The sequence below is a fragment of the Strongylocentrotus purpuratus genome, unplaced genomic scaffold (assembly GCF_000002235.5).
Source record: "Strongylocentrotus purpuratus isolate Spur 01 unplaced genomic scaffold, Spur_5.0 spur5_scaffold_21, whole genome shotgun sequence".
Classification (NCBI taxonomy): Eukaryota; Metazoa; Echinodermata; class Echinoidea; order Camarodonta; family Strongylocentrotidae; genus Strongylocentrotus; species Strongylocentrotus purpuratus.
This window is the reverse complement of record NW_022145607.1, coordinates 33565519-33591754: the sequence shown is the minus strand read 5'-3', so window position 1 is coordinate 33591754 and position 26236 is coordinate 33565519. Positions and strand designations below refer to the sequence as shown.

The 26236-nt window shown below is 37.6% G+C and overlaps 2 protein-coding genes across 2 annotated transcripts; both read right to left on the bottom strand.

Annotated features, from left to right (window-relative positions):
* Window positions 1-115: 115 nt before the first annotated feature.
* LOC115927955 (neuronal acetylcholine receptor subunit alpha-3-like) lies at window positions 116-13033 on the bottom strand. The gene is made up of 5 exons (XM_030994340.1): window positions 13027-13033; window positions 3982-4127; window positions 3284-3328; window positions 1733-1842; window positions 116-350 (listed from the first exon to the last, which is right to left on the bottom strand). Exons 1-5 carry the CDS (start codon window positions 13031-13033, stop codon window positions 116-118), a joined length of 543 nt encoding a protein of 180 aa, XP_030850200.1.
* LOC105444768 (neuronal acetylcholine receptor subunit alpha-10-like) lies at window positions 12763-25263 on the bottom strand. Its single transcript, XM_030994339.1, has 9 exons — window positions 25233-25263; window positions 23802-23947; window positions 22943-22987; window positions 21950-22059; window positions 16582-16762; window positions 15852-16020; window positions 14883-15071; window positions 14341-14539; window positions 12763-14017 (listed from the first exon to the last, which is right to left on the bottom strand). The coding sequence occupies exons 1-9, from the start codon at window positions 25261-25263 to the stop codon at window positions 13720-13722; spliced, it is 1368 nt and encodes a 455-aa protein (XP_030850199.1). The 3' UTR covers window positions 12763-13719.
* Window positions 25264-26236: the final 973 nt, after the last annotated feature.

Here is a 26236-nt window from a genome sequence, read left to right as displayed (position 1 = left end):
TAAATCCAAAGTAATGAATAATTCATACAGAGCAGTAAAATCTAGATTGCAAAAGGCCTCGTGGCTAGCGCCACTCGGTCGCGCGTTCAGTATCTAGACTCATCCCAGCCGCTGTTTAGGATGCAAAATAGTCAGAGTCACGAGGCCTTGTCAAAAGGCTATGTCTCACCCTGTCTGTGTTAAGTGTCCAGGGGCCAAAGGTCAGGTTACAGTGCTGCACATCGTAGGGGAAATAGGTGATATCGATGGGGCAGGAAGTGGCTATGATGACCGGGACGTACCAGTCCATGGTGCCGTTGCTCGACACGACAATGTAAGTATCTGCGTAGCTGATGAAATCCTTGACGACACTGTGATAATAATGATAACAATAAAAATAATATTTTTGCTTATAAAGCGCTTAATACATGCACGTCGGGAATGTCCGAGTTTCTAAGCGCTTTACATTATTACCCCGGTCATCGGATTCTGGCTTGCCCGCACACAATGTATGCACTTTCTCCACTCCCTGGGGAGCATTCCAACAAGAGCTACTACGCCCAAATTGCTAAGCATATCACATTGGCTTTCGCATCCTACCGGGTACCCATTTAACACCTGGGTGGAGAGTGGCAAATGTAGATCAATGTCTTGCCAAAGGACATTAGTGCCGCGGCGGGACTCGAACCGCGGACCTTGTGATTGACAGTCCGGCAGCGTATTCACTTGACCATAACACCTGTGATGGAGTAAGAACCATAGTGGATTGGGACTATGAGGCCAATAGTTTATGAGGGCACAACCGGCCAGCATGTACCCATTTCAAAGCAGTGTTGCAAGCGTTAAGTACACAAAAGAAAGGTTTCCCTACCCAAATTTCGATGTTTGGAGCCAAATGACTCGTGGAAACAAAATGATAACTTTTTTGGTTCTTGTCAGTTTGTTGTTGTTTGGTCTCGTATTAGGCTTTTCCAAATGCTTTATGTCTTTAAAATATACGTCCCCATAATCATATCTACGACCGTTCGCTAGAAGCCGATCGCGTATTTGGCTTTTCTAATAATACATGTGCGTGACAATTTACTCATTCAAAAACAAAGTCAACATCGGTTCTCTTAATGTGCTGAAAGGACAGTACATGCACGTATGTTTAAACAAACGGAGTTGATGAAATTCGTCCCCTTTTCTCCCCTAAAGTGACGAGCAAAATATATATATTTGTAATGGTAGTCCTAATATTATGTAGGGGAAGGGGGTAGGGGGGTATCGAGGGGTAGGAGGGTTCGCTCCAACCCCAGAACCCCTACGTTTTATGGGCCTGAAGTAAGATTTAAACAGATGTTTATAGGGATCCGGTAACTTTGTTTCAGATTCTGAAACAAAATCCTGGATTTAGCTCATGCTGCAATGATAGTTATAAACCTTTAGGTCATTCAGAAACTCCATGACTTTTACAAGCCGATCGCCTCTCTAATTATCAGGATATTTATGATTGGAAATTAATACCCACTTTTGAGTTTTCCTAACGGTTTTTCATAACACTACAGTCTATTGGGGGAAACGAGTATGGTAAAAAAAAACGGTCATTCACAGATTTTTACTTTTTTTGAGGCACTTCTTGATCATTTTGAAGCGCGAATTTTTTTTTTAGGGCTTCAATATAACACCATATCAAAGACACTGATAACACGTAGGGCCTGCATCTCAGATTTAACATTGTTAAACGATGCCTTTAATAATGGCGTCATCTTACTTTTGATAGAGGCAGATGTCGGGAAGCCAGACATCGTTTTTTTTTACGGTCACGTAATCGACGCCATCGAAATCCAAGGGATCCCATATCATGTTCTCATCCGTCCATATCTGAATTTAAAAAAAAACGTGAATATGCAATTAATAATAATAATAATAATAATAATAATAATAATAATAATAATAATAATAATAATAATATTGATAATAATAATGAAAATAACAATAATATAAATAATTAATGATAATACAAATAATAATGATAATAGTAACATAAATAATGATAATAATATTAGGTGCATATATACCAACGGATAGTCGAGGATAAAATAAAACCACCAAGAAATTGAATGAGGGGGGCGTTGAAGAGGGCCTATGAATTTATTTTCACGTTGCCCTCCTCCTCTCCCTTTCTCTCTTTCCTGTTCATGTTTTTAATTCGATAGGGGCTAAAGCCACTGTGTCGTCATAATTGTTGGGAATAGTTGTTCCACTTGGTTTAAAAGATACATGTGGCAGATATGGTGATGCACCGCTCATGATTGCACATGTATGTGAACATTTAAAAGGAACAATAGATCAAGACTATACAGTGCGTCCCAGAAAAAACGAAACCGAGAATTATCAATGTTTTATCATAACTTAATCACAATTACAATTAATAAATGACACATATTTGGAAAGCTTAGACCCTCCTCTTTCATTTGATGCAAGTCATATAATGTATATTTCACGCATGAGTGATTTAAATGAATTTGAAGAGAGGAAACCAAGAAGTCATTTGGCGGACGGTATCTGAATTACAAAGAAAAAAAATCATATTTCTAGAAAGTTGAGTTTCTGCCCTTTCATATGACACCTCAACCATGAAAAATGAGCTAGGAATAACAAAGTTCTGTTTGTTTAAATTAGTGCTTGCATTTCCATAATTTTATCAAACGAATTCGTTTTCACTGGCTTCCTGCCGTAGCAACAACGGAATTAACAAAAGACTTAACTCCGTTTCGTTAGCAATCAGCCGTTGACGAAAGACTTTATGCATGGAAGATTGTCTACGAAACGGAGTTAAGTCTTTTGTCAATTCTGCTTTTTGCTACGGCAGGCAGCCAGTGAAAACGAATTCGTTTGATAAAATTATGGAAATGCAAGCACTAATTTAAACAAACAGAACTTTGTTATTCCATATGAAAGAGCAGAAACTCAACTTTCTAGAAATGTAATTTTCTCTTTGAAATTCAGATACCGTCCGCCAAACAACTTTTTGGTTTTCTCTCTTCAAACTGACTGTAATCACTCATGCGTGAAATATGCATCATGTGAGTTGCATCAAATTAAAGAGGAAGATCTAAGCTTTCCAAATATGTGTCATTTCTTAATTATAAATGTGACTAAGGTATGATAAAACATCGATAGTTCTCGGTTTCGTTTTTTCTGGGACGCACTGTATATACCGCGCACCTGTCAACTGTGATAAAAGAAAGATGCCAACAGTGTACCCGAAATAATTTTGAATACGTTTTTGAGAAAGTTTATCTACTAAACAAAATCTTACCATTCGTATGTATGCCGACAGCTTCACTTGTTGGTTTTCTTCGTCCTGCCAAAATAAAAATGAAAGAAAAAACGGTACTTGGAAGTCTGGTGGATTCCGGAGATTCTGTAATGTTCCCAATATCAACAACACCAACCATTAAGAGAAATGTATAGGCAATACTGATGCAGGTTCACTAACAGAATTATGCGTATACCAACACGTCTTTTGTTGCGATAGGTTGAATATCAGGAAAGGTGATTTTAAACATTAATTAGTAAAAGGTTTAAACGCATAACTTCTGAAACCCTTGATAGTGTATATTATAAGATGATGAAGCGGATCCTAATCAAAAGATTGGTAGAGAGCGTACAAGTGACCAGGCATTTATTTTGCCTAACACGTAATTGTATTAATGACCGGTCATTAGTAAAATCATGTTATAAAACCTCATATTATAAAAAAATAAAACATCATCTTATGAAACAAATAATATTCATCATTTAAATTACCCACACTCGGTACCTTCGAAACAGTCCAAACACCCTCGTCTATCGCCTCGGGTGTGATGATTATTGTTCATGTAATCAAACGGCAAACACGACAACTATATGTTTTCAATGCCCGGACCCACCCCCCCCCCCCACCCCCTCTGTCCTATACATCTTGAACCTTTTTTGAAAACGAAAACTAACTTTTAATGAAAGATATATACTTACAAACTTGATGAGCTCAACCGGAAGGAATCTGAAGGTCACATTCGTAGATCGGCTGACGTCACGCACAGGTCTGACTGTGATTGGTCCATAGTTATCTAAGAGTTGCTTTAGAAGAACGCTCTGAGAATTATTGTTTCTTCCCAGACCTGATGAGGAAAGGGCGAAATATGGACATATATCATTAATGTTATTATTGTTGTTATTTTTACGACTTCTACTACTACTACTACTACTACTACTACTACTACTACTACTTATGCTATTACCATCATTTAATTGATCTAGCTCGATATTATTATCAACGATCTTCGTTTGCCTTCAGTTTTATGAAAATATACCTCTTTTTAGTGATAGCAGCCAAGTTATAGAAGCAAGATGATAATGAAGGTCTAGGAGGGGGTTGGATGTTTAGGTGAAACGCCCCCCCCCCCCCCGAAAGAATGTTCCAAACAGAAACAAAAAATCGTCCCTTTTATAGATGAAAGATTCTGATGGCCCCTCTTTCGGAGCCTTGGGAGAGCTGATGGGATTGATCCCCCCCCCCCCCCAACAAAAAAAAACAGATGGATTTAAGTGAATGGAGATTGCGGAACGCTGCCCCTTCGAACACCCTGGGTAGGCCCCTTAATGTCATATCAATATCATTTTAATCTCTCCCTCTCTCTCTCTCTCTCTCTCCCTCTCGCTCACTCACTCTCTCTCTCTCTCTCTTTCTTTCTCTCTCCCTCTTCTATACTACTAGCACTAAGCTACTAATACATCTGCTATTAATATTATTATTTCAACTACTTCTAGTACTCCTGCTACTAATAGGGGTAGTAGTACTACTATTGCTACTTCTACTAATTCTGCCATGATTACTGCTCCGAAAATATTTGTCACTCTTCTTTGCTGTCGAATAAAACTATCCAGTCATAGAATCTATATGTCGCAATGTCTCTTTCCGTCCACCATCTACGATACAGACCTCGTTACAGGAATGCTGAAGGCCGGCAAATTAAAATCCCATTAATATTGATACCAACGCCCAAACATAAAGCCTCACTTTTCCATCTAATATTCGAGGTCTCAAATCCGTCTCTTATTGACGGGGTTGAATTAAGCAGGTTACGTATAATTATATACGGTATAGTAGCGTATTGTTGGATCAGCCATCGAAGCCATTGGAGGGGGGGGGGGGCTGGGGGAACCGTTCTTTCTCTATTTCTAGCTGAAATATGAGTGAATACAACCTTCTAAAGAGTCGTATTATCCTTTCACCTTGCCCCCCCCCCTCTTTCTGTCCTTCTCTCTCTTTCTTAATTTCTATATTCCTTTTTACTAACTTTTTCGTTATTCGATGGGGACGGGACCCGACTCCCCCGGAAGCATCTTCTTTTCTGATTGCCTCCCAATTTCATTTTCTACGTCTTTTCACCTCTCTCTCTCTCTCTCTCTCTCTCTCTTTCCCTGCCCCTTCCTCTCTGGCTCTCTCTTTCTTTCTCTCTCGCTCTCACCCTCTCTCTCTCTCTCTCTCTCTCTCTTGCTCTCTGCCCGTCCTCTCTCTCTCTCTCTCTCTCTCTCTCTCTTTCTCTCGCCCTCTCTATCTCTTTCTCTATCTTTATATCTTTCCCTTGATGTTTGTAGTTCAATGGGAGGAGTGGGCCCCTGTGTTCCCCATATCTACGCCACACATTAACAACGTTGACGCGTATCATCGCAAATGACAAGGTGACACATCGTATCGCCAAATTTCAATTTCCTATTGGCCTTTATCATCAACTACACGTTAAAGATAAAGACCAGTTATGGTCATGCGATTGCATTGTGAAAGAAACGTTGTGGAATCGATTAGAAAAGGTTGATCATCTAGCATATAAATATTGGTGTGTACTGCAAGGTTCTGGAATCATCAAAATTATAAGAAATTTGGCCCAGTCTTTGTAAAGTTACAAGCACTGTACACAGAAAGATGTATATGGAACTACGCACACGTGCGCGACACGTGCGTTTATCTCTCACATACCAATATATAAACTAATTTACCAAATATATCAATTAGTAGGCGGATTCCCGGCTAATTTGTTATCATCATGTATTAGTCAAAACATATTCTTTCACATGATTGGTAATAAGAGCTTCTATTTCATTTTTTGAAATTGGGGCGTTTCCAATACTGGTCTTTACCTTTAATCATCAAGGATCTTGTAGGCTTATTGCTTTTGTGTTATTTCCCCCCCCCCCCCCCGCCCCCAATTTGTGCTTACTTGTTTCATTTTCAGCGTCCACTTTCCTCTAACCTTGTAGTTGCTATGGAAATAATGGGCAAATTTCGTTGAGAGGATTTGTAATACTTCCAAACTCATGAAATTCTAAATCACGTAAATAATTCATCTTCTAGCTAGACTGTAACCAGAACGGCGTATGCATTCAACCGCTAATCATTTTTGTTTGATTGAATTGAATTTAAAATGCCACACAAGTAAAAAGGGGAAGGATGGATTTGAAGCTCCAGCTCTATCAAATTTAAACATTCCAGAAAATTACAAGAAAATAGAAATTCGATTATAACGGTGATTTTTTTTTTTCTGGTAGGAATTGTGAACTTTCCCATCATTCCTCGACTCCCTCCTCTGGAACGTGAGAATCTATGTTTTAAAGTGACTCGGTAACATTGTTAAAAGGTTGATGAAAAAACGGCGTAAATTTTGTATGAAAGGAGTATATTCCTTATAATGTACTAACCTTCTAACATGCAAACAAATCCTGAGAAAAAAAATTCTCAAACTACAAAGAGATTTAGGGTTTTCTTTGAAGGCGTCACTTGTGTGACACCCTCTTACAGTCAATTCCCCAACCATTCTTGAATTTTTCCAACCGGTTTTCCATAAAAAAATAAGACATAAAACAGACTTCAAAAACATTTCAACACTTACATGTCTGGAATGGTATAATAGAGCCGATTCATTGCTTGCGACGATTTTCATTAACCTAATATGTAATTGCATTGCGATAATATAGTTGGGAGAATTTAGGAGTCGATCAGATCAGTTTTTCTCAATTTCTATCATTAATAATGGTCTGTTTTCACTCAAACTTTCAGATTATCTTTAATCCTCTACGGTGAAGTCACTACCTTAGCACCACTTTCTCTCGTCTGAAAAATGTTACTAAGCCCCTTTAACACAATCATTCGCGGATATGTGTTGCATACTTCTCTTCTCCCCCAATTCCCCTTCGAAATAAATCATGATATGCCACATTAAAAGGGCAATCCAACCCCTTGCAATAAGAAAGTTATGAATGTTTGAAATGTGAGGTCACTACAGCTATGCGAATCTTAAATTTACAATTTTGTCAGTGGATTGTAACGTGGTGACGGATAACTATAGCCCGTTTGTCGTGTACACAAATATCACTGATTTCATTTTTTTTCTCCCAAGTGCCTTCACTCTTGGGACGCTACGTAATTTGTATGGAGAGAATATTCTTACAGGTCCTCTTAAGCCCCACTGTCCTATTTATAGCTACTTGCTCCCTCTATATAGAAAACTTCCCCAATCGGTGCCTGTTGGTCCCCCATGATCCCCTTTTTATTACGTTAGTTGAGAGCTGAGTTAATGAGATAGCCACCTGTCAGTGACCTCGCTGTGTGGTCTAATCCCTTCTGGCCCAGTAGTATTGACTGTCTTTAAAAGAAAAGACCATCTAGAGTCATACATTTTTTAAATTTGAAATCTTAGATATTGTGTGTGGTGGAACGAATGAGAAAGTTGTCCGCCACTACATCACAGCGATATGACCGATTCAGTCAATTTGAAAAGCACATACCTATACAGGTAGTGATTGCAACTTTTTGTCTTATAAATCATTCATATTTATAAAGTTTTCATATTCTGTCCGATTTCCTTCAAACTTTCAACAGTGTGCTACTTTGATTTTTTCTGCTTCGTTTTAGAAAAGCTTGCCATTGAGGTTGGATTCCGATTTCTGTATTGATATTAAACAGCTTGTGACGTAATATCAGACTCTCTCAATATTCTATTCACCCATTCAGTATTTTTTTAAATAATATATTTCGTTCGGATGGAAATAAAAGCTGGAAAAAAGAAATTCTAAAACCCGGCAGTAATAACGATGATGAGAATTGTATTATATCACCATTATACATTCCAGGATATAGGAACAATGTATATTTTTTTAAATGTAAAAGATGAAGTTGAGTTCTAGTCATGCGATTGCATTGTGAAAGAAACGGTGTGGAACCGACCAGAAAAGGTTGATCATCTAGCATATTAGAATTTGTGTGTATTGCAAGGTTCTGGAATCATCAAAATGATAAGAAATATGGCCAAGTCTTGGTAAAGTTACACAGAAAGATGTATATGGGACTACACGAACACGTTGCGTAAAAAGCCGCCCCCCCCCCCCCGATTTTTACGATGTTACATGCATATTTAGAATATGAAGGCATTTGAAGAGCCATGCTTTTCAGGGAACATGTCTTAACTGATTTTCTTCCACACTTGCATAATAAGAAAGAGTAATGCTCACAAATTATTTTCACCTCTTCCCAGAACTCAACCTTCTCTTTAAATACCAACAGAAGAAAAAAACTATGAATGGACAACATTTTGGATTCATGTTTCTTAGCATTCTATAACTAATAATGCATGAAGTATTAATGAATTCAACAACTTGGATACATAAAAAAAAGAAATGCTATAACGCCCACCTTTAAAAAATGAAATAGGAGACATGAATGACATGAATTTATATTAATATTATCCATTTCCTAGAATATACACAAGCGCTGGCAGTATACATGAAAAATGTACACTATAAATAGACATGGATTGCAATACAGGGGACATGAACAAAATAATTAAGAGTACATCGAAGAAATACGTTGACACACATATAAGTTAAGGAAATATAAAGGAATGACAAGGATGGAATGTGGATATATTGAATTAATCAAAAATGATTTTGAACAATTGAATTTTCTTAAGAGGCTTTGGTAATTGATTCCATAGAACTGATCTAGCATGCGTAAAAGATCGATTTTGTTGTTTTGGGGACTACAAGATGAGAAGAGTTAGAAGATCTGAGTTGTCTTATTATAAGGAAATTGAACAAAGTCGAGTTGTGCTTAGGGGCAGTACAATGCAAACAATGAAATACAAGTAATAAAATATTACGTTCTGTACGCCATTGAATCGGCAACCAATGTAGAGATGTCAAAACGGGAGTTATAATTATAAACTAATAAATTCACTTATCTCTTACAACTCGGTCGGTCGGAAATATCTTCTTTCTTTTTTTACTCTCTCTTTGGGCTGATATTTCTCAGTTTTGAATGCTTTAATACATTTTTTTTCTCTAAAAAACGCTATAAAAAAATAATTAAAAAAGCCGAACGTAGATTTCAAGATTTTTGGGTCGGTCGCAAAGGGCAAAACACATCTCTTTTGTTTAGGCTTTATATACGCTACCTTTCTTAATTAGGCGTACTTTACAATGGCATATTAAGTATCCAATCCAAATATGATTTCTGTGGGACATAACATAGGGTATGGAATCGCGTATAAGTTAACTTTTCGTAAATACTTGCCATACGATGCTTGAATTAATCCAAATAACAATAGAAACGTCAAGGTAGTCATCAGGGTGGAAGTCTGCTTCAAAGTTATTCCAAATAGCATGAATAGTATGCAAGATGGCGGGGATGACAAAACGGGTAATTATTTTAATTCAAAATAATATTAAATTTCCACCGCAGGAGGTGGGAATATCCATCAAAGAGACAATCACAAGGAATGCTTTTGTTTGTTACAGAGGCAGCGGTCTTATTCCGTTGATTGAGTAGTATTAGACACTAAAGATGCATCAGTTTGCTTGAAATACACTGTCACTGCGGAGCAAAGGATGTTTGAAGACGAAGTAGGTGCTCGCAGTGTCTCTTTGATCAGAACTTCAAATGTAATGTTAATTTTGAGCAAACTCTGCCCGGCACCAGCTAACAAAAAACATGCGGGCTACAATGCCCAGATGATGATGCGCGTGAAGATGGGCGAACATCAGTCAATTCAGTGAGCTTGATCTCGCTAGGAACAGGGACGTAGCTAAAGGGGCACGGGGCTACCTCCGCAATTAAATGACGAACACTGAGAAAAGAAGAAAGGGGTAGGGACGGGGAGGGAAAAGACGAAAAGGGTAGAAAGGGGGAGAGGGAAGTGGAACGAAAATAACAGGACTACTTTTGCCTTTCAAACCCACCTTTAATCGGACGCCGCATAATCATATTTGAGATGGAGAGCGGTAATGAGGATACCCAACCCGCCACCCCCCCCTACTCCGCCCCATATAGAGGACCCACGTGATGATGATGATAATTATTGTTATATTTGCATTGCATGATATATCCAGTAAGACCGATGAGCCCCCACCCCCCCCCCCCCCCCACCCCCTCAACGACTTGACCTGGTCACGCTACGCCACCGGCTATTACGTCATATGTTCAGAATAACAAGAGAGCGTGGGCAGGGATTGTGTATCGCATATATATCCAATGAAATTAAAACTAAAACAGTAAGGTCATGCGTACTTTTTCTGACCAATTATTATAGGCGCATTTATACTGTCAAATACCTCATTTTGAAAAGTCGCGATGTTTCGCGCACCCGTTTACACTTGTGCGGAAACATCACCGACTGAAAAGCTCAGTGATGTTTTGGCGTGTTTTAGTTGGTAATGCGCATGCGCGGCACTCCGATGCAAAAACTTTCCTCTTTCTGTCTTTCCTTATGTTATTCTTTGTTTTTCCTTCTAGCACCTTCTCTTATGTTATTCTTTATCACTTCCTTCTATCACTTTCTCTTTCTGTGTTTCCTTATGTTATTCGTTGCGTCTTCCTTCTACCACTTCCTCCTTTGTGTTTCCTTATGTTATTCTTTGTTTCTTCCTTCTATCATCTTCTCTTATGTTGTTCTTTGTTTACATCGTTCTATCATTTTCTTCAAGGACGGCAGCTAGCTCAGCTCCTAAAGTCACGTGACCTAACATCGCGATGTTACAACTGCGAGCGTTCATACTTGCCAAACACGCCAAAACACGCCAAAACACGCCAAAACACGCCAAAAGATCACACTTCGTTTTGGAATGTTTCGGGCTTGGCATGTCTGCCGGTAAAGCGTAGTTGCCCTTGTTAACATCGCGGCCAGGCTCCGGTTTGACATTTTTTGGCGTGTTTGGAACACAGTGTAAATGCCCCTAAAGAGCTTATTATTCGTAGTAACATTGTCGACGCCCACACGCGTTATGGTGCAGCGAGGATTAGCGTGTATCGATTCTCGCACTCTCGCAAACAATGCCTCCTGTTCATCCAAGCGTCAACACAAACGACACAAAACTGAAACCAAATAATTTGGGATAAAACAAATTATTCATAAGATGTATAATAATTTACTGTTTATAGATGATTTTTAAAATGATAAGCAATTTTTTAGGTGTAATTTTTTGTTTGACTCACACGGTATTCATGATGCGTTATACGCAGATTTCGGGGTGCTCGCTTTTCCGAAGTTGTATCTGACTGACATTTATATCGTCAGACTTTGAATTGAAAACGATGACTAAACTAGCAAAAATGCTGTGATTTTGTAAACTTTAGTACGTGAACTACGATAAGAAAAATTTAATACGGCCACTCTTTTATTACATTAAAGTGAAGAACATTGTATTTTGCGAATCATGTTTGCGTCATGATTTTCTTCTATGTTTTCTACCGTTGGAATAGCATACACAAAATGAATCGTCCCTCGTCGTATTGACCTTTACATAACTTCCTATAGGTCGGTGGCATCAAAGGGGGGGGGGGCAAATCAAGCCATTTATTATGCTTCACCACGATCCTTGACCATACTTCAGTCTTTTGGTATGCTTTAACAATTTGAGCCGAGTAGCTATTGTCGGAATGCTCCCCAGGGAGTGGAGAAAGTGCATACATTGTGTGCAGGTGAGCCAGAATCCGATGACCGGGGTAATAATGTAAAGCACTTAGAAACTCGGACACTCCTGACGTATTAAGCGCTATATAAGCACAAATATTATAATTATTATTATTATTGTTGTCCTGTCACCATGGTTAAATAATTATAAAGCTATATTTTATTTATTTGTTTTCTTCAAGTCTTCTTTATCCAGGGTAGCCCTTTCAATGAACGAATATTGCTCCTCCAAGTGACCCTGTCTGTACAATTATAAATACGTACACACATTTCAACATTACATGACACAATGAAAATATAAACATTAAGAAAGACTACAAAATATACGAGGTTACGATTTTAAAAAACACAGAAATAAGTCATAACCCCTAAAAATTGTTTACCAAAAAATTACAATTCAGATTTAATACGATAAACTGGCTGCGAGTGCATTTAAAATGGTAAAGTATTTACATCACCTCGTGAAAGAAAGTAAAGATGATATTTATCTATTTATTTCTAATATTTATACAGGGTGGCACATATCACCAATTTGGTGATCTTTAATGAGGCCCTGTTTGATAAGAATAAAAATAACAGCAGCAAAAAACAAACATAGATAGATACACAAGCATATAAACAGGTGAAGTACAAATTTAATGGTATCCTCATGAAATAACTGCTCATTCAATAATTATCCTTGATCAATTACAAGAAATGTGTGAATGGAATTTTCAATTTTAATAGAAAATAAATTAAAATATGGAAAATAAAAAGAAGAATAGATGATAACCACGTATTTAAAAGAAAGTCAACAAAATGATTGAAAGCATACATTTTTAATAATCTGATATAGCTTAACACACGGGCACGGGATACCAACATTGTTATATACTGTACATATTTACATTCGATTGCACTTTAACTTACACACGTAGGTTGTTTACAAGGTAGCTGAAAATGGATACATTAGATGTATGTATGCATAATATAGGGTTAACCATATCAACCTTTAGTAATTTTGCAATTAGGGAAAATTGGTCAGCTTCGCACGAAAAAGAACCAAAGGTTAACTTACACGTCATCTGCAGATAACAGGGCTTTTAGAGTGTGTTTAAGACTGTTCAAAGTAGGTGACGTCTTGATAGAACCGAGGAACAATAATCAAATTAAGGAAGTACGATTGCATTAAATAGAAGTTTCTGAGATCTTGTTGGAACATAACGTTTGGCTCGCTCAATTACACTTGTATCTTTTGAGCAGTTTTTATAACCTTTTCCACATGTTCCGTCCAACGTAACTCCTCGTCAATCATGACACCCAGGCATTGTGCCACTTTTACACAAATAGGCATGTAGCATAAATCTAGCATAGCGCTTTTGTAATTATTGAACTCTTGTAATATTGCAGGAGTCAATGTGAGGTTAAAAGGGATTAATTTAAATCATTACTAGTACTTGCTTAGGCAAGAGATACTGAATGCGTCGCATAAAACTAATATTTCTTGACAACTTATTACAGTTACAACGTAGGCAAGGGTATATTATCATGAGGCAATCCTCATCTCCCCCTGTCTATTCAGTCCCATTGTTTTGACTATTTTTTTTAGGTGGTGGTGGTTATTTTACCTGACTGCTAAGAAAGCATATATGCTGGTAAGTAAGCAACCAGACGGCCGACTGCTTTAAGTCGTCTACGAGGGACCTAAGCGGATCGCCTTGGTTTCGAACCCGGGTCACCGGATTACGAGACCACTGCTCTACCGACTGAGCTAATACGCCTTCATCGTCAGAAAGCTAACAAGAAGATACGACCAAGCGACAAAAGTGACCAGTAGCAGAAGAATAAACAAGAACTTGTCGCAGACGATGGCCACTTCCTGCCACGTCCTGCTAAGCACTTCCAGGTCATAGCGCATGCTCACAGTGTCGAATTCAGGCAGTTGGCTGATGGTTTGGACGACACCGTTTGCTTTCTTCTCCACATGCATCCCATTTTCTTGGTTTTGTGTTGAGTTGATGGTGTTGTTTTGTGGAGTCGGATTACTCAGTGAATTCATAATCAGGAGTCTGAAAAAGGAAAGAACATAATTTATACAGATTAAAGCCTTAAAATTGTTCTTAAACTTGATGGGTATCCAATAACAGCCTAGAATTGACTCGGTCTTGAAATTGTTTTTCAAGATCGAAATCAATTTGAGTTGATGAAACACCCCCTTGACAACAAAATATGAAATACTACATAAACATGCGTTGATACTATTAGTACTACTTAACAAGGCAACATTGACTTAATAGGAGATAGATTTGTTCAAGGGGGCAGTTTTCGGGGATAAGCAGTTTGCATGAAAATAATTGTCAATGATTGTTTAGTGGCATCGGGCTATACTTACTCGTTGGCCTTATCCTCGGCACGCAGCATGGTGGTACACTCTGCGTTCGTGTAGAGACGCATGATGAACGGGTGCAGCATCGTGCGTCTCAACCAGTTGGGTATCTGCCGCCTTCCACCGGTATGGTAGAGTCGCAGGACAACGATGGAGCAGACCACCTCTGCACAGCTCAACCCAATCATCACGATGAAGAAAATCACTGTAAGATGAGAAGAGGGTGCCACGTGATTAGTAACTTTTTAAAGGGGGCCAGGGGCGTAAAACAAAAACGAATCTTGCTTTTTTTTTTAATGCACTGCAACCAGGAATGGGCTAATGGGACTACATATATATGTGGCTTGAGAGTTTGGTTAATTTTTTCAGGTATCTCTTGTTATAGGCTATTTTTAATAATTTTAAGAGCATTATTTTGATGAACGATTCTTTTCAAAGGACGTGTGGATCCGGTCTACTAAGATTTTATTCCAAACCGACGTACAAAGAATTAGAAAAAGACAATTTGTGTTTCTCCTCAGCCGCCTCTTTAGTATAGGCATACTTACCAATGATGGACGTAGTCTCACCGCTTGGTGGCAGTCTATCGGCAACGAGCTGCTGGAAGAGGATCAACGCCAGAAGGTTACTGACCGCCAAGGTCACCTTCTCTCCAGACGCTGGATGAAGCCAACAGACGAGCGCCATCAACGCCGTCAGGAGAATACATGGGACAACGACAGTACGAGTGTAGAAACCTGCATTTGTGACGAATATATCGAAATGTACCCGGTTTGAGTCCGCAATTGCACCCTACTCAAATATACAAATGTACTCTGTTTATATATGCAAATATAACCTTTTTCAATATTCATCATATTTTACTTGATATTTCATATTTTTTTTACCATTGAGTCAATGCTAGCACATTTCCATTGAAAGTAATTTTATCTGAATATATGCACTACACACGCTCAAAAAGATATTGCTATAAATTAATGATTTTTTGTTAACTACCCTTATGTTTAGATGCCCTCAAATTCTTCAAATATAACAAAATTAGGTGGGCCTAAAAGGGAAAGAAGGAAGTGACGAGAAAGAAGGAATTAATTAAGTGGTGTTTTCAATAGTATGTGAAAAAAAAGATTAGCTTAAAATTTGTTTTAACCAAAATTAATATTTTAATCATATATATATATATATATATATATATATATCGCAGTAATGTAACATGTCATCGATTGACTTAGGTTTCTGTAATGCGAAAATTATACTTGAACCTGTTGATTTCAGCAAAACAATTTTACATGTTTAAATGTCCATTGGACCAATGACTTGGTTGAATGAATGAATGAATGAATGCATGGATGCATGAATGAATGAATAAATGAATGAATGAATGTATGAATTAATGAATAAATGAATGAATGAATGAATATATGAATGAATGATGAATTAATGAATGCACACATGAATGAATTAATCAATGGATTTATTAATGTATTTGGCCTAATTATGGTATTAGAAAGTATACTTACTCGATTGACGGCGGATTTGCAGGATAAACTGGACTGAGGACCAAGAGATATTGTAGCAACACGATTCAACGATCTGATTTCTGGATGTTGTCTTTTCCAGTATCCAGACTCCATTTTTATGGAATAAGTCCACATTGGCATCGGCGTCGGTTGAAATTTGAAAACGGACCTGGAACAATATTATTGAAGGAATAAATAAAGTTTTACAACTTTCAAACAACTCGAATTGGAAAATGAGCAGTATGCTTTAGCAGTTATCGTCCAGGTTTGTAAACTCAGCAGGCGGTAGCTTTGATCATTGCAAGAATAATTTCTCATCTCATTTAGGTAGTGCCTGACAGACCTTTAGGCCCTCTCCTATCGGCAAACCCTGGATCAGCCACTGGATGCTAACCTCCTCCCCCACCCTTCCCCTCCCCCTCACCCTCTCACAGTGACGCCCATGACGTTGAAAGCCAGAAAACCTCATAATGCCACAAACGGCCATATCCAATCTCATAACCTAATTGACGTTTCTCAAATGAACATATTACCGAGCTCCCTTAAAGGATGATTCAGATATGGAATATGTTTGAAAACCGCGAGCAAACGCCCTGTGCGAATTAAATGAGGTCTGTGTATAAGATCCAGAAATGTGACGCCTATTTTAAAAATAGTGCACTCTTGTCTTGTTTCCCTTTTTTGTAGGGAGTGGGAGGGGGACCAAAATATTTGATTCGCCCTGTCTCACCCTTTCTGTGTTCAGTGACCAAGGGCCAAAGGTCAGGTTACAGTGCTGCACATCGTAGGGGAAGTAGGTAATATCGATGGGGCAGGACGTGGCTACGATGACCGGCGCGTACCAGTCCATGGTGCCATTGCTCGACACGACAATGTAAGTATCTGCGTAACTGATGAAATCCTTGACGACACTGTAATAATGATAACATTAATAATAATATTTTTGCTTACATAGCGCTTAATACATGTACGTCGGGAATGTCCGAGTTTCTAAGCGCTTTACATTTTTACCCCGGTTATCGGATTCTGGCTTGCCAACACACAATGTATGCACTTTCTCACTACTCACTAATATCGCTGAAATGATTCTTCTCCTACAACTTTTTCTTCATTTACTTCTTCTTAGTAGTTGTAGTAGTAGTAGTAGTAATAGCAGCAGTATCATAATAATCATTATTATTATCATTGTTATATTGATTATCATAGTAAATATCGTAATTATAATCATTATTATAGTAATTATGTGTTATTGTTATTATTCTTATAGTTATTTGTATGCTTCTTCTTCTTATCATTATTATCGTATACACAATACGTCATGTGCCAAGAATTTATTGCTATGATACATCCAAGATGTCTATCAAAACTGTCAATTCGTTGCTGAAAAAAATCAAGCCAAAAGAAGGAACATTAGAATTTCTATTTTAAATTGAAATAAATTATATAGGAGAAATAAATAGAGAATACAATCATGATTTTGGAACTAGGGGATTAACATGGACATAATGCACTTGCTTACATGACCACATTATCTCTTATTCATTCTACCTCCAATGTTTTCAGACTGTTTTCAAAACAATATCATGTTTGTCGATAATAGTTCTATGTGGCTTGATGTCTCATGGTAATTTAATCAATCTAAGCAACAATTTTTGAATTTTAGCGACAATCGTTCGCCATTGCTGCTCTTTAATACTATTATGACGTGCAGTAACAAATTGAAATTTCAGAACTCGTGATAAATTCGTTTAACAGTTGATTCTACTTGGTTGATTTTATTGTTCGGATTATTTAGCAGAACGAGATAGAAATTGACATTCTCATGGCTAACGACTTTGCGTTCGTAGTTGATCATCGTCTCTACAATGCTATTCGAACAATATTTGGTGACAAAAGAAAAAAACAGTTGATTCTACTTGGTTGATAGAAATTGACATTCTCATGGCTAACGACTTTGCGTTCGTAGTTGTTCATCGTCTCTACAATGCTATTTGAACAATATTTGGTGACAAAAGACGGCATTTCTATGTAGCTTCAAAGGCCATCAAATAACAAAAACATGGCACATGAAAAGATCCTCAGTACTGGGTCTGATTTAAAGAAAACTGAAGTTGAACCCGGCCATATTCTGTCTCTCTCTCTCTCTCTCTCTCTCTCGCTCTCGTTTGTCATTGCCTTCATTTCCCTCGCTTACTTTATTCTTACCACGGAATATGTAACGTTTATGCACGTGTATGCCTCAATCATTGAGAATATACTCCCTAATATCGCTGAAATGATTCTTCTCCTACTATTTTTTCTTCATTTACTTTTCCTTATAGTAGTTGTAGTAGTAGTAGTAATAGCAGCAGTATCATAATAATCATTATTATTATCATTGTTATATTGATTATCATAGTAAATATCGTAATTATAATCATTATTATAGTAATTATGTGTTATTGTTATTATTCTTATAGTTATTTGTATGCTTCTTCTTCTTATCATTATTATCGTATACACAATACGTCATGTGCCAAGAATGTATTGCTATGATACATCCAAGATGTCTATCAAAACTGTCAATTCGTTGCTGAAAAAATCAAGCCAAAAGAAGGAACATTAGAATTTCTATTTTAAATTGAAATAAATTAATAGAGAATACAATCATGATTTTGGAACTAGGGGATTAACATGGACATAATGCACTTGCTTACATGACCACATTATCTCTTATTCATTCTACCTCCAATGTTTTCAGACTGTTTTCAAAACAATATCATGTTTGTCGATCATAGTTCTATGTAGCTTGATGTCTCATGGTCATTTAATCAATCTAAGCAACAATTTTTGAATTTTAGCGACAATCGTTCGCCATTGCTGCTCTTTAATACTATTATGACGTGCAGTAACAAATTGAAATTTCAGAACTCGTGATAAATTCGTTTAACAGTTGATTCTACTTGGTTGATTCTATTGTTCGGATTATTTAGCAGAACGAGATAGAAATTGACATTCTCATGGTTAACGACTTTGCGTTCGTAGTTGTTCATCGTCTCTACAATGCTATTTGAACAATATTTGGTGACAAAAGACGGCATTTCTATGTAGCTTCAAAGGCCATCAAATAACAAAAACATGGCACATGAAAAGATCCTCAGTACTGGGTCTGATTTAAAGAAAACTGAATTTGAACCCGGCCATATTCTCTCTCTCTCTCTCTCCCTCTCGCTCTCGTTTGTCATTGCCTTCATTTTCCTCGCTTACTTTATTCTTACCACGGAATATGTAATGTTTATGCACGTGTATACCTCAATCATTTAGAATATACTCACTAATATCGCTGAAATGATTCTTCTCCTACCATTTTTCTTCATTTACTTCTTCTTATAGTAGTTGTAGTAGTAGTAGTAATAGCAGCAGTATCATAATAATCATTATTATATTGATTATCATAGTAAATATCGTAATTATAATCATTATTATAGTAATTATGTGTTATTGTTATTATTCTTATAGTTATTTGTATGCTTCTTCTTCTTATCATTATTATCGTATACACAATACGTCATGTGCCAAGAATGTATTGCTAAGATACATCCAAGATGTCTACCAAAACTGTCGATTCGTTGCTGAAATATTATCAAGCCAAAAGAAGGAACATTAGAATTTCTATTTTAAATTGAAATAAATTATATAGGAGAAATAAATAGAGAATACAATCATGATTTTGGAACTAGGGGATTAACATGGACATAATGCACTTGTTTACATGACCACATTATCTCTTATTCATTCTACCTCCAATGTTTTCAGACTGTTTTCGAAACAATATCATGTTTGTCGATCATAGTTCTACCGTATGTAGCTTGATGTCTCGTGGTAATTTAATCAATCTAAGCAACAATTTTTGAATTTTAGCGACAATCGTTCGCCATTGCTGCTCTTTAATACTATTATGACGTGCAGTAACAAATTGAAATTTCAGAACTCGTGATAAATTCGTTTAACAGTTGATTCTACTTGGTTGATTCTATTGTTCGGATTATTTAGCAGAACGAGATAGAAATTGACATTCTCATGGCTAACGACTTTGCGTTCGTAGTTGTTCATCGTCTCTACAATGCTATTTGAACAATATTTGGTGACAAAAGAAAAAAACAGTTGATTCTACTTGGTTGATAGAAATTGACATTCTCATGGCTAACGACTTTGCGTTCGTAGTTGTTCATCGTCTCTACAATGCTATTTGAACAATATTTGGTGACAAAAGACGGCATTTCTATGTAGCTTCAAAGGCCATCAAATAACAAAAACATGGCACATCGAAAGATCCTCAGTACTGGGTCTGATTTAAAGAAAACTGAATTTGAACCGGGCCATATTCTCTCTCTCTCTCTCTCTCTCTCGCTCTCGTTTGTCATTGCCTTCATTCATATATATATATATATATATGGATAGATCATAACGGGAGAAGCATTTTATATAACGATATGAAATCGTGAAAATGCATTCTTCATTGTGTAAATCATTAGCATACGTATCACCTAATTCGTCAAAGTGACGAATTAAAGTCTAGTTTTATTTTGAATTGGTACTATTGAGTATTTGGTGTCCCATGTGCCTAAGAGGGAGAAAATGAGCTGAATCACTGTAACCCTCGGGTCCCTCCTCCCTGTATAACGGATTGGGTAGTGTAGGTGGACCACTAGACTTGGGTTCCCCTGCTCTTTTACAAATAGTGTAGGGGGTTCAAACTATGCGAAGGTGCATTAACGTCCTGTCTGAGTGAAGGGTGTTTTCCACTGTATCATAGCCGTTATCTACGAAACAGACGCTAAACAAAGCAGACATTAACCCGTTGACTACCGAATTCTATAAGTCCCATAGGCTTAACACATGCAGGGACCACCAGGTTCCCGTAAGCAAAGGGTTAAACCCTGGATCAGGGCCCTGTTTCATAAAACTTGATATCAAATAACAAGTTACAAGCTACTGTTATAAGCTTCTGAAATCATGGCATCTGATTGGCTGAGAGCAAATTTGTCATAGAAATGTAGCAGTGGTAATAATTAACAAGTTTTATGAAACGGACCCCAGGTCCCTGCGAGAGTTCGCTGACATTGAGGAAATAACGTGACATTTAAATGTTATTAAATGAACGAGAGAGGGGGAGGGGGGTAAATAAAGCCTAGGTAAAAATTGGGGATAGCGACAAGGGCAATATGGTTGATCAACGGCCCGCGGGAGAGCAAGGCAGATAGGGAGACAATGAGCGACAAGAAAATTATTCTACGACAGTAATTACATGTGAAGGTCACCTTATTGCGAATTGTATGCGCTTCATAATAGATGCTTCATGTCTTTAAAATATACATCCCCCATAATCATAACTACGACCGTTCGCGAGAAGCCGATCGAGTATTTGAATTTTCTAATAATACATGCGCGTGACAATTTACTCATTCGAAAACAAAGTCAACATCGGTTCTCTTAATGTGCTGAAAGGACTGTACATGCACGTATGTTTAAACAAACGGAGTTGATGAAATTCGTCCCCCTTTTCTCCCCTGAATTCTTTGACGAGCAAAATATACATATTTGTAATGATAGTTCTAATATTATGTAGGGGAAGGGGGTAGGGTGGTTTCGAGGGGTAAGAGTCTTTGCTCCAACCCCAGAACCCCTACGTTTTATGGGCCTGAAGTAAGATTTAAACAGTTGTTTATAGGGATCCAGTAAGTTTGCCTCAGATTGTGAAACAAAATCCTGGATTTAGCTCATGCTGCAATGACAGCTATAAACCGGTAGGTCAGTCAGGAATCCCATGACTTTTACAAGCCGAACGCCTGTTTGATTATCAAGATACATATGATTGGAAATCGAAATCAAATTTTGCGTTTTCCTAACGGTTTTCGTACCACTACAGTCTATTGGGGAAAACAAATATGGTAAAACCGGTCGCTCAAAGATTTTTCCTTTTTTTGAGGCACTTCTTCTTCATTTTGAAGCGCAGTTTGTTTCGGGCTGCAATATTACATCATATTACAGACACTGATAACACGTAGGGCCGTGTATCTCAGCTTAAAAACGATTCTTTAATAATGACGTCATCTTACTTTTGATAGAGGCAGATGTCGGGAAGCCAGACATCGTTTTTTTTTACGGTCACGTAATCGACGCCACCGAAATCCAAGGGATCCCATATCATGTTCTCATCCGTCCATATCTGAATAAAAAAATAACGTGAATTTGCAATAAATACTTATACTACTACTACTAATAATATTAATAATAATAATGAAAATAACATTAATACAAATAATTCATGATAATACAAATAATAATGACAATGATAATAATATAAGGTGCATATATACCTACGGAGAGTCGAGGACAACACAAAAAAAACCAAGATATAAAATGAGGGGGGGGCGTTCAAGAGGGCCTATGAATTTATTTGCACGTTGCCCTCCTCCTCTCCCTTTCTCTCTTTCCTGTTCATGTGTTTTACTATTCGGTAGGGGCTACAGCCACTGTGTCGTCATAATTGTTGGGGATTGTTGTTCCACTTTGTTTAAAAAATACTTGAGGCAGATATGATGATACATCGCTCATAATCTCACGTGTATTTCAACTTTATGTGAACAATAAGGGAGTTTACAGATAGCACATGGTACAAATGACCCCAAATATCCACAGACCTTTTACACATAGAGAAGTTCCACTTTGAGCATCTTGGAATAATAACTGCCAAAGTCCTAGAGGTGCTTCATGAATACCTTTTGTTTGACCTCTTGAAATGAATACTTCCACTAGCGTATCATAGAATGTACCGTTGGTGCATACATGAATAATGTTACATAACTTTCATGAGCGCATATCCAGTATTCATCTCTGTGGGTTTTACCATTTTGGTACAAATGACCTTCATCTGCCCATGCGCAGATTGTATCTGTCAGTGAACTGGCTTATTCAAAGGAACAATAGATCAAGACTGTATATACCGCGCTCCTGTCAAGTGTGATAAAAGGAAGATACCAACAAAAAATGTACCCGAAATAATGTCGAATACGTTTTTGAGAAAGTTTATCTACTGAACAAAATCTTACCATTCGTATGTATGCCGACAGCTTCGCTTGTTGGTTTTCTTCGTCCTGTCAACAGAAAAGTGAAAGAACAATAATTACAAAATTCTATGCTCTGGAGCGAAAAACGGTACTTGAAAGTCTGGTGGATTCCGGAGATTCTGTAATGTTCCTAATATCAACAACACCGACCATTAAGAGAAATGTATAGGCAATACTGATGCAGTTTCACCATAAATGTACGTTTATGGTTTCACTAACAGAATTATGCGTATACCAACATGTCGGTTGTTCCGATAGGTTGAATATCAGGAAAGGTGATTTTAAACATTAATTAGTAAAAGGTTTAAACGCATAACTTCTGAAACCTTTGATAGTGTGTATTATAAGATGATGAAGCGGATCCTAATCAAGGATACGTAGAGAGCGTACATGTGACCAGGCATTTATTTTGTCTAATACTTAATTTTACTAATGACCGGTCATTAGTAAAATCATGTTATAAAACAAATAAAACATCTTGTTATAAAACAAATAATACACATCATTTTGTTCGGGCATTTAAAATGAACCACACGCCACCTTCGAAACAGTCCAAACACCCTCGGCTATTGCCTCGGGCGTGTTAGATTTTTCCAAAGGTACCTTGTGTTGGTAATTCTTACTAATTTCCTCATTGCTGTGTATTATTTGTATACTTGACAATGGCATCGAGGATAAACTTATCCATGTTAGGTAGTCTACATGATGCTTCTTGTTCATGTTATCCATTGGTAAACACGACAACTGTATAATGTTCTAAGTGCCCGGACCCCCTGTCCTATACATCTTGAATCTTTTTTTAAAAACGTAAACTGAATTTTAATGAATGATATTTACTTACGAACTTAATGAGCTCAACCGGAAGGAATCTGAAGGTCACATTCGTTGATCGGCTGACGTCACGCACAGGTCTAACTGTGATTGGTCCATAGTTGTCTAAGAGCTGCTTTAGCAGAACGCTCTGAGAATTATTGTTTCTTCCGAGAGCTGATGAGAAAGTGCAAATATTGACATATATTGTTATCAACGATCTTCGTTTGCCTTCAGTTTATTGAAAACGTATCTCTTTTTAGTGATAGCAGCCAAGTTATAGAATCAAAATGATAATGAAGGTCTAGGAGGGGGTTGGCTGTTTAGGTGAAACGCCCCCTCCCCCCCCCCCCCCGAAAGAATGTTTTAAACAGAAACAAAAAGTGGGCGCTTTTATGGATGACATATTCTGGTGGCCCCTCTTTCGGAACCATGGGAGAGCTGATGGGATTGCTCCCCCCCCCCCCCCAAAAAAAAAGAGATGAATTTAAGTGAATGGAGATTTCAGAACGTTGCCCCTTCTAACACCCTGGGTAGGCCCCTTAATTTCATATCATTATCATCTTAATCTCTCTCTCTCTCTCTCTCTCTTTCTCTCTCCCTCTTCTATACTAGTACTAAACTACTAATACATCTGCTATTAAAGATGAAGTTGAGTTCTGGTCATGTGATTGCATTGTGAAATTTATGGATGACATATTCTGGTGGCCCCTGTTTCGGAACCATGGGAGAGCTGATGGGATTGCTCCCCCCCCCCCCCCCAAAAAAAAGATGAATTTAAGTGAATGGAGATTTCAGAACGTTGCCCCTTCTAACACCCTGGGTAGGCCCCTTAATTTCATATCATTATCATCTTAATCTCTCTCTCTCTCTCTCTCTCTCTCTTTTTCTCTCTCCCTCTTCTATACTAGTACTAAACTACTAATACATCTGCTATTAAAGATGAAGTTGAGTTCTGGTCATGCGATTGCATTGTGAAAGAAACGATGTGGAATCGATCAGAAAAGGTTGATCATCTAGCACAGGCCTTCTCAACTGGCGGCGCGCGCGCCACTTGTGGCGCATGCGGTCAGTTGGAGTGGCGCGCGGCTGTTCCAAGAAATTAATAAAAAAAATTAATAAAAATAAAAATTTAAAATTAAAGAAAGAAAAATCAAAAAACTATATTCTAAAATTAAAAAAATCAGCAAAATCAAAAGGTCGCAGTCGAAGTAGAGTCCAAAATGTAACCAAGCCATTTTGTTTGTTTGATTTTCACTTGATTTTGACATTTTCCGTCTTTATTGCACACATTAACTACATATAAATTTACTTCCATTTACCCAGGAATTGTACTAATTATTTCACTTCAATATGAGATTGTGATTGATATTTTATGGAATAGAAAGGTGTTAAAAATGCCACATCTTGGCCTTCAAAAAGCCCTAAAATCCACTAGCTTCCAGGGTTTCGCCCCCTGTACCCCACCCGGTATCGGCTACGCTCCCTCGCATCACAGTCACCAAACATACAGGTTGGCACTTCAACCTCATTACATTTTTGTTTTGGCACTTCTAATAAACTAGTTGAGAAGGCCTGATCTAGCATATAAGCATTTGTGTGTAATGCAATGTTCTGGAATCATCAAAATGATAATAAATTTGGCCAAGTCTTCGTAAAGTTACAAACACTGTACACAGAAAGATGTATATGGGACTACACGAACACGTGGAGTAAAAATCCTACCCCCGAGTTTTACGATGTTACATGACATATTTAGAATATAAAGGCATTTAAAGAGCCATGCTTTTCAGGGAACATGTCTTATCTGATGTTCCTCCACACTTGCATAATAAGAATGATAACGCTCACAAATTATTTTTCACCTCTTCCCAAAACTCAACCTTCTCTTTAATATTATTATTTCAACTACTTCTAGTACTATTGCTACTAATAGGAGTAGTAGTACTACTATTGCTACTTCTACTATTTCTGCCATGATTATTGCTTCCGACAATATTTGTCACTCTTCTTTGCTGTCGAATAAAACTGTGTTACTTATCCATTTGTCATATAATCTATAATTGTTGCGATGTCTCTTTCCCTCCACCATCTATGACACAAACCTCGTTACAGGAATGCTGAAGGCCGGCAAATTAAAATCCCATTAAAAATTGATACCAACGCCTAAACAGAAAGCTTCACTTTTCCATCTAAAATTCGGGGTCTCAAATCCGTCTCTACATTAAGCAGGTAATGTGTACACAGTGTACTGTAGCGTATTGTGGGATCAGCCATTAATGAGATGGCAATTTTGTCATTGGCGGGGAGGGAGTGGGCAGTGCGGGATGGGGGGGGGGGGGTAGGTCCGTTCTTTCTCTAATTCTAGCTGAAGTATGAGTGAATAAAACATTCTAGAGAGTCGTATCAACATTTCACGTTGCCCCCTCCCTCTCTCTCTCGTTCTTCATTTTGTATATTCCTTTT

Bases quoted from the DNA above. Each gene is read 5' to 3' on its own strand.
- LOC115927955 (XM_030994340.1), bottom strand. The intron at 1,843-3,283 runs GTAAGATTTTGT...TTTTAAATTCAG, and splicing joins TGTCGGCATACATACGAATG to ATATGGACGGATGAGAACAT. The intron at 351-1,732 runs GTAAGATGACGC...TTATTATCACAG, and splicing joins GACATCTGCCTCTATCAAAA to TGTCGTCAAGGATTTCATCA.
- LOC105444768 (XM_030994339.1), bottom strand. From the start codon at position 25,263: ATGCGAGGGAGCGTAGCCGATACCGGGTGGG. The intron at 16,763-21,949 runs GTAAGATGACGT...TCATTATTACAG, and splicing joins GACATCTGCCTCTATCAAAA to TGTCGTCAAGGATTTCATCA. The intron at 14,540-14,882 runs GTAAGTATGCCT...CTCATCTTACAG, and splicing joins TGAGACTACGTCCATCATTG to TGATTTTCTTCATCGTGATG.